This window comes from Suillus subaureus (assembly GCF_016647635.1).
Source record: "Suillus subaureus strain MN1 chromosome Unknown BJ212scaffold_5, whole genome shotgun sequence".
In the NCBI taxonomy this organism is placed as follows: domain Eukaryota; kingdom Fungi; phylum Basidiomycota; class Agaricomycetes; order Boletales; family Suillaceae; genus Suillus; species Suillus subaureus.
The window spans coordinates 831,989-841,233 of record NW_024538561.1 but is presented as its reverse complement, the minus strand read 5'-3'; the positions used below and the strand labels follow the sequence as shown (position 1 = coordinate 841,233).

At 46.0% G+C, this 9,245-nt stretch overlaps 1 protein-coding gene across 1 annotated transcript; it reads left to right on the top strand.

Moving 5' to 3' along the window:
• Positions 1-3,073: 3,073 nt before the first annotated feature.
• BJ212DRAFT_1477075 (uncharacterized protein) lies at positions 3,074-3,541 on the top strand (the record flags this gene model as incomplete). The annotated part of the gene is made up of 1 exon (XM_041339487.1): positions 3,074-3,541. One exon carries the CDS (start codon positions 3,074-3,076, stop codon positions 3,539-3,541), a length of 468 nt encoding a protein of 155 aa, XP_041197062.1.
• Between the last annotated feature and the right edge of the window lie 5,704 nt (positions 3,542-9,245).

The following is a 9,245-nucleotide window of genomic DNA, read 5'->3' as shown; positions in this document are numbered from 1 at the left end:
GCTGGGCGGAAGCTGTCAGGATGGAATTCCTCATTATCACTCTCCTTGATCAGTGCCCAGAGGGCAGCTGCGTCAAAATATTTGGGGACAATTGGGGCATCGTCGAGGGCTGGTGGAAAGGATGAAGCCGGAACAAGGCAACCAACACTATCTTCAAACGGATACATGAGCTTACCGCACCTTTGAACTGCACTTTCCTTACCTGCTATGTACCCAGCATGCACAATCCAGCAGACAACCCATCCAGGGGGATCTATCCCTCCACAGACTTGTTACTTCCCCCAATTCACATCCCCCAAGCCCTTCAATGCTTCATCGCAGACTTTGACAATCCCAAAGTCTCTCTTGGATGTCATCGGCACCGCGAGAGCACCAAAACACAATCACTCATTAATGTTGGCTCCTGCTCTCAAGACCCACGTAGTGGTCTTAACAATGAACTCCATCATCAAGGAGAAGAAATCTTTGAAGCATCAAAAGCATAAGTCAATGGACATGACATCCTAGAAAGCTTCCCTAATTAAAAGAGAATTTAGTTATAGCATCCTACCCTAGCAACCTTACCCCCCTAGTATCCTCATTGTGTCCGCACTGTGCCACAAAGGACAGGCTTCGCCTATGGCTCCCAGCCAGAAACCAATTGGCACCCTCTACCCTTCCCAGCATCAACATCCAACAAATCCAGGACGTCATGATCTATGCATGGGCAAGCAGCACGAGGGAAGCATATGGCAGTGGTATCCTTGCCTTCCACATATTCTGCGATTCCAAGTCCATCAAAGACACCCTGTGTGCACCTGCATCATCCGAACTGATTTCAGCATTTATATCAAACCTAGCAGGCACATACTCAGGAAAGACCATATCCAGTTATGTCCATGGCATTCGCACCTGGCATATCCTACATGGGAGATCATGGTCCCTAGATGATGACAAAATAGATACCATGTTAAAGGTCACTAAGAACATGACCCCCCCATCATCGAAGTGAAAAAAGTGGCCTCCTTACACAGTAGCCTTCATCACAAGCATCCTGCAGAAGCTGAACCCCAGCGACCCCTTATACACTGCAGTAGCTGGCTGCCTCATAATGGCCTTCTATTCCATCATGAGAAGTGGGGAATTCACAGTCAAGAACCTATCAGCCTTTGACACATCTGTTCATGTCAAGTGTACTGACATTCGCAAAGAGGCAGATCATAATGGCCTTGTCACCACTGTTTTTCGCTTGCCCCAGACGAAAACAGCTCAAACCAGCGAAGATGTATTCTGGGCAAAGCAGAACAGCCCCACAGACCCGGAAGCAGCACTAAACAATCATTTTAGTATCAATGACCCCCCCCTCAGCATTGCTTTATTTTCATATAGATTCAGCAGCACTCACCATCCACTGACAAAGACAAAATTTGCTGTGCATCTCACACAAGCTGCCAAGAGCACTGGGCTGAATCCACTGCAGGGTCATGCCATCAGAATTGGTGCAACACTAGAATATCTCCTTCAAAATGTACCTTTTGATGTAGTAAAGACCATGGGAAGGTGGGCCAGCAATGCCTTCCAACTTTACCTTAGAGACCATGCTCAAATCCTCACACCATACTTGCAAGCAACACCTGCCATCCAAGACAAATTCCTGCACCACACAATGCCCTGCATTCAGTGACAGACGTTCCCTGTGAGTACTTGTCCTCCTCCTAGTTCCATGGGTATCTTTGGTTCGCTCAATGTGTTGTCAAACTCCTATAATCACTTGGGAATTGCAGCTCACCTTTTCCTGCAGGATATGCAGCTCAGGACCAGGAGGCACTATGTGCCTTTGCCCAAACTGCTCAGTGCATCAGTTGGCCATGGTCATAGACACCGCATATCAATAGTACAAGTTAGTAATAATATTGTTTTGAGTCCTTCCATCAAGTGTCAGACTGTGACACAGTGACTCACAAAGATTGATACTCTATTATGTAATGAGGCACAAGCAGAAGAATAGAGTTAGGTCTTTGCACAAGCATTGGGAGCAGTACGAACCTTTGCCTTCATACTGTGACGATGCATCCTCTCATCTCAGTCATTCTCAATGACATTGTCTTCCCTACTTTCTTTTCCCCACCTGCCACTCCCTTTATAAAACACACGATACTTCACTTCAAACATTCAGCATCACTCATTGCTTTTCTCCTCCAGTGGTTCAGACTGTGCCCTTAGAACCTCACAGGTGTTTTGTGATGGTTTTGTTTCCCCTCCCACCCTTGCAGCTCACCTTTTCCTGCATGATACGCAGCTCAGGACCAGGAGGCGCTACATGCCTTTGCCCAAACTGCTCAGTGCATCAGTTGGCCATGGTCATAGACACTGCATATCAATAGTACAAGTTAGTAATAATATTGTTTTGAGTCCTTCCATTGAGTGTCAGACTGCAACACAGTGACTCGCAAAGACTAAAGTACACGGCTAAAATGCACCTTGGACCAGTACCAAGTGGCACCCCAACCAGGACCCCAAAAACCAAAAGTTTTCAACATCACGCCCAACAGCACCCTCAACACCACTAGGCATCAATAGACTCTATCAAACCAATTTTCTCCGCTATATAGACCTACACTAGCTCTACCATTAATAACCAGAACACAGAAGCCTGTCGCACAAGATGCCGGTGGACGACCAAGTAGACACTGCCCCTACATGGGCAAGCCTAAGAAACAAAGAAAACATACTTCTTAGACCATCTAACAGATCAATCCCCAAACTAATAAGTAACCCTTCAACCCCATCGAGAGTAACAGATACAGCAACTGCAAGAGCCAAGCTAGTCAGCAAAGGAATGTTGATACCAGTGGCAGGAGCATCCATTGAAGACCTGACAAATGCACTATTCAAATTCACACTCAACACCCCAGGAGTGACACAACTGCAAAGGGACATGCTGAGAGCAATTGCAATCCTTTTGGGACAAGCTGATCATGAATCAAAAGCAAAGAAAATTGCAGAAACCACATCCCCCCATATGATAGGAACCTTTGAATGCCTAGAAAAAATAGTTGACTCCTTCACGGCCATATCACCACAACTAGCAGTCATGGCGACAGCCTCTGAAACGATCAAGAAGAATGCTGAGGACATCACACAGCTTAGGACCACTATGGCAGAAACTGAATCAGCATGGCCACCACCCAACCCACTGGTCAATGCATGCTCCTACAGCACAGTAGTCCAACAGAGCACACCAATCCCAGCCCCAATTTCGGCAGCCCTTACTAGAGCAGCCACCAAGGAATGCCAGATCCTACTTGAACCCATCACTAGCAACACACTCTATGAACCTAACAAAAACTTTGCAGACACCGCCAAGAAGTATGAACAGCTACTAACTGCAATCCAAACTACCAACTCTCCCGATCTGCTAATTAAAGCCACCACTCACCTGCAAAATGGTGGACTCATTATCGAATCAACCACAGTTGAAGCTGTGAATTGGATCCATCTGCCAGAAAACAGAGTAAGGCTCACCGAAGCGCTCAATCTGTCGGCCTCTATCAAGGAATGAAGATTCTCCATCATAGTCCCATTCCTACCAGTCACAGCAAATGTCGAAGACAGGATCTGGCTCTGAGCAGTAGAAATGGAAAACAAACTACTGATAGGATCCATCGAAGCAGCAGGCTGGATTAAGCCAAAAACCCAGAGATCCTCAGACCAAAGGGTAGCTCACACAATTTTCCACTTTACTAACCCCTCAGCAGCCAACACCACCTTACATGACAGTAGATATATAGGACAAGAAAAACTACACCCACACAAGGACAAACAGGAGCCAGTCTGATGTGTCAAATGCCAGCTATGGGGCCACATAGCCAAAGAATGCAAAGCCCCAAAGGACATCTGTGGTACCTGTGGAAAGAACCACTGGACTGACACCTGCAATGCATACTGCACATTCTATTGCATTAGCTGTAACTTACATGACCATGCAAGCTGGAACAGAAACTGCCCAGAGTTCGAGAATTGCTGCACAGGAATCAACACCAAGCTTCCAGAAAACTCCATGCCCTACTTCCCAACTAATGAAGACTGGACTCAGGTTATGTTACCCTCGAAACCAGCCCCATACTGCAAACCAGCTGAACAGCCCCTCACCAATCAATGACCAACCTTCTGACAGACAAACCTCCCATTCAAAATCAACCCACCACCCCAGAACAGAAGATCCTATGGTAGACCTTCAAGAGGAGCACCTACTCACTTCACTCAACCTCAATCACGCACTTTCACCCCAACAGGATCGAACTCCATCCCAATCCCAACAGGATGGGGAGCAGAGAACTCCTGACCATCAACCCAAAAACCATCTACACCTCCACCCCCAGCCTCAAAGGAACTAGCAACCCCAACAACAACACACCCTCAACCAAACACCTCAACCACCTCAAACAACTTGTCTCTCTCTCCCCCACCCCCATCCCCCTCAAGCACCTCAAGCAACTCAAGCCCATGGACCCCCACCCCCCCAAATGAATGAACAACAGAATGACCCAACGACTAGATTATGTGTATGGCAGCAGAATCTCAACACCTCCCTCACCACACCACACTCCCTCCTCAATGGTCCCATTGCCAACAAATGGGATGTGATAGCACTACAAGAACCACACATAAACAACATGAAAAACACAATATCATCACCATACTTCCATGCTATATACCCAACAACTCGCTTCTCTTCTCCTGAAACCACCTCATGCGCCATTACTCTAATCTCTAAATCCCTTAATACTAACTCCTGGCAGCAAATCCCCTTTCCCTCCCCCAATGTAGTCGTCACTCAATTTCTTGGCCCATTTGGACAATGTACAGTGTTCAACATCTACAATGACTGCACCTGAACAAAAACCCAGGAAACCTTGGCAGCCTTCCTCGAATGCGAGATCATGAGACTATGACCATCAGCCAATGACCGTATGATCTGGCTAGGGGATTTCAACAGACATCACCCCCTATGGGATGAAGACTGAAATACACAACTATTTACTAATCAATATCTTAATGCAGCGCAACCACTACTCAACCTTATAGCCAACTATGGAATGATCATGATGTTACCAAAAGGCCTGCCAACCCTCCAATCCTCTGGTTCAAAGAATTGGACTCACCCAGACAATGTTTTTTGCACTGAACACACAGGAGTATCATTCATCAGCTGCACCACTAACCCTGCATTACAAGGACCAGCAACAGACCATGTCCCCATTCTCAGTATACTCGAGCTTGAAATTCCCCAAGCCACTACAGAGATCAAGCACAACTTCTGCAAAATGGACTGGGAGGAATTCAAGAGACAATTAGAGCTCAAGCTGGCTAAGATCCCACCCGCTCAACCATTAGTAGCTAATGACGAATTCCAAACAGCAGCCAGCAATCTTACAACCTCCATTCAAGCCACCATTGAACAGGTTGTCCAGAAGTCCAAGCTGAACCCCCACTCCAAATGGTGGTGGACCAGAGAACTAACCATGATGAGGCAAGAAGTTGCAAAACTCAGTCACCTGTCATATTGGAACAAAAATTATGCTAACCATTACAGTCATGAGGAACACTGCATTAAATGTAATCAGTATGCCAAAGCCATCAAGCAAATCAAGAAGGAACATTGGATGGAATGGCTCAAGAACCTCTCAGGTAATGAAATTTGGACAGCTAACAAGTACCTTACAGCTATGGCAGGTGATGGCAGACTATCAAGAATCCCCACACTCAAATGCCCAGGAGGAGGCACAGCAGACACTAACAAAGAAAAAAGCACAGCTCTAGTGCAAGCTTTCTTCCCACCACCCCCTGAAACCACCTTGGTACCTGAGGACTTTGACTACCCAGAGGCAGTCCCAACACCAGCGCCAATAACCTCCAACCAGCTCCAATGTAGTATCTCAAAGTGAAGCCCATACAAGGCCCCAGACCCTGATGGGATTAGTAATATAATCTTTAACCACTGCACTGACCTGCTGTCATATGCCATTCTGGACTCTCAACTCTAAATCCGCTTCTCCAGATATCCAGATCCGAGATCCAGATCTCAAATGATCTGATCTATCTTTATCTCCTTTCTGGAATCCAAACCCTATATCAGCGCCCAACCCCATTTAGACTGCCCCTGTCTCCAGACTCCGGTTAACCATGTTTTCCTTTTGATTATTGATCCATTACATACATTTCATTTCCGGTGTTCATTATTTGTGATCCATCCTACTTACTAATAGACTCTGCATATGCTTCGTACATAGCCTTTATGTTTGCTGACTGATTCCTATATGATACCTACAGTATATAAACCTCCTGTAACTCTCGGAAATACTCCAGTTCAAATATCATCCTAGTTCCTGCTCATTCCTGTGTCCTCCAGACTCAAGATAAGTCTCTTGTCATATTCTGGGTCTTAGGATTGCATCCTAGACTACATTTCTGACTCTACCTTAAGGATAGTCTATCCTCTGTTAGTTTCTAGTCTGGACTTCATCCGGATTAGTCTTATCTGCTTGCCCAGGTAACATCCGGACGTCCATTGGATTTATCTCACATTTCAGATCCGGACGTCCGTTATCCACCCTAGTCAAATCCCAGAAACTCCAGACGACTATTCTAGCCCCCAGAAATTAAGGGCACATACTCAGGAAAGGGGCACAGTGTATGAGCTGAGGCCAAGCCCTTGTGATCCAACCCCCTTGAGCATGCGACCTTAACACCTGCTATGTCCCTATCTCCTCCACTTATTTAGAGCAGTCTTCACACTCAACACATATTACAACCCATGGCACAATTTCACAACAGTAGTGCTATGAAAGCCAGGCAAGCCTGACTATACTGTTACTAAAGCTTACAGACCAATCGCACTCCTCAATATGACCTGCAAGCTATTAACTGCTGTAGTAGCTGACCAAATGACATACCTGCTAGAACACCACGAACTCCTTCCCAGTATGCACTTCGGTGGATGACCTGGACGATCCACCACAGACTCTCTCCACCTTCTTGAGGCAACCATCAAAGACACCTGGCAACAAGGAAAGGTAGTATCAGCACTATTTTTAGACATCAAAGGAGCCTTCCCCAATGCTGTAACTGACCATTTGCTACACAATATGCGCACATGTCGGCTCCCTGAATCACTAATTAGCTTCACTGAATGATTACTAACAGGAAGACACACAGCTAAAATTTGATGGCCACCTATCAGAATGGATCCCAATCACTAACAGTATAGGCCAAGGAGACCCTCTCTCAATAATCCTGTACATAATCTACAACTCTGATTTAGTCGATATAGTAGTAGGCCACTCAAAAATGGAATGTACCCTCACCTTCATTGATGACACTGCATTCATTGCCATCGGAAAAAACTTCCATGAAACACACACTATCTTGAAGGACATGCTGGAAAGAGAAGGAGGAGGCTACATATGGGCACAAGATCATAACTCCAAATTCAAAACATCCAAATTTGCACTAATGGACTTTTCTATGAATTCAGCAAAGGACCATCTGCCCTTAGTCACTTGTGGCACCATGATCACACCAACAGCAATGCACAAATTTTTGGGGGTTATCCTTGATCAAGTGCTGAGATGGAAAGCACACATAGCATATGCCATCACAAAAGGAACAGCATACGTCTTACAGCTGCATCATATTTCATCTACCTCTACAGGTGTCCCACTCTCATTAATGTGTCAGTTATATTTATCAGTAGCCCTACATAAAATGCTCTATACAGTCGATCTCTGGTTACGCCCTATTTTTGTTGGAAATGAAGACAAGCAGCAACTCAGATCCATTGGAACAGCCTGACGCCTAGGCCGTATCCAAAGACTGGCTGCACTAAGTATCACAGGAGCAATGCGTACTACAGCCACTGACACATTAGAAGTCCATGCAAAACTGCTACCAATAGAGCACAGGATGCAGAACCTCTGCTATCAAGCAGAAGTATGACTAGCTGCTCACCCTAAGTCCCACCCTATGCACAAACCAGTCTGGAAAGCAGCCAAGAAGTACATCAAATGTCATCAATCATCTCTCCACCATCTATTCCATGCCTCCCAACTCAACATCACCTCCATCGAATCCATCACCCATAGCAGACACCTGCCAAACAACCACAAATTGTACTCGACTTACATCGCCAAAACAAGAGTACAAGCTATAGCAAAACATGATGCCAATGAAGACGAGATCAAGATATACTGCGACAGTTCAGGCATAGATGGAAATGTGGGTGCAGCAGCAGTTTTATATAGATGAGGACATCCCCGCCCAAGCATGCTAAGATACCATCTTGGCTCTATTGATGAACACACAGTATACAAGGTGGAATCAGTAGGACTGACACTAGCAGCGCAGCTCCTCTCAGCAGAGGAGGATATCATGTACCCTGTCACAATATATGTCAATAACCAAGCAACAATCAAATCCGGTGACCTGTTTTCCACTAAACCGGGCCACTACCTGATAGACCACTTTCACAGTGCAATAGACAGGTTGAAGAAAGCTAGCAAGGATCATAACTTCAAGGTCAAGGTCCATTGGATCTCAGGTCACAACGGAGTAGAGGGCAATGAGAAAGCAGATCAAGAGGCAAAGACAGCTGCGAAGAATTGGAGCAACAACAGTGCCATCCACCACCTTCCACCATATCTGAGAAAAGGCATTCTCCCAAGCAGCCTCTCTGTGCTGAAACAAGCACAGCATCAGGAATCCACAGAGAGATGGGGTAGATACTGGTCCAATTCCCCTCGCTATGTGTGCACCATTGAAGTAGACCCCCACCTCACTGCAGCAAGCAAAATGTTCATCTCCCACGCCCAACACCTACCAAAATGCCACATAAGTCTCCTGCTAGGCTCCGCACACATCACATAACACTCAACCAACACCTACACCACATCAAGAAAAGTGCCACTCCCAACTGCCCTCACTGTGAAGGTGTCCTCGAGACAGTACAACATTACCTTCTGCTATGCCCACACTATGTGCACAATAGACACATCCTTACCTCCATCCTCAAAAGATGAGCCTCGTCCATCACATATTTGCTCACCAATGCTAAGGCCACAGCGCCGCTCATACGCTTTGTCAATAGCACCAGAAGATTGAAGCCCACTTTTGGTGATGTTCCCCCTTCCTCACACTGAAACCAGATAACAATCATACCCATAAACAGATCAGCAACACACGATTCCCATCTACACACCTTAATTATT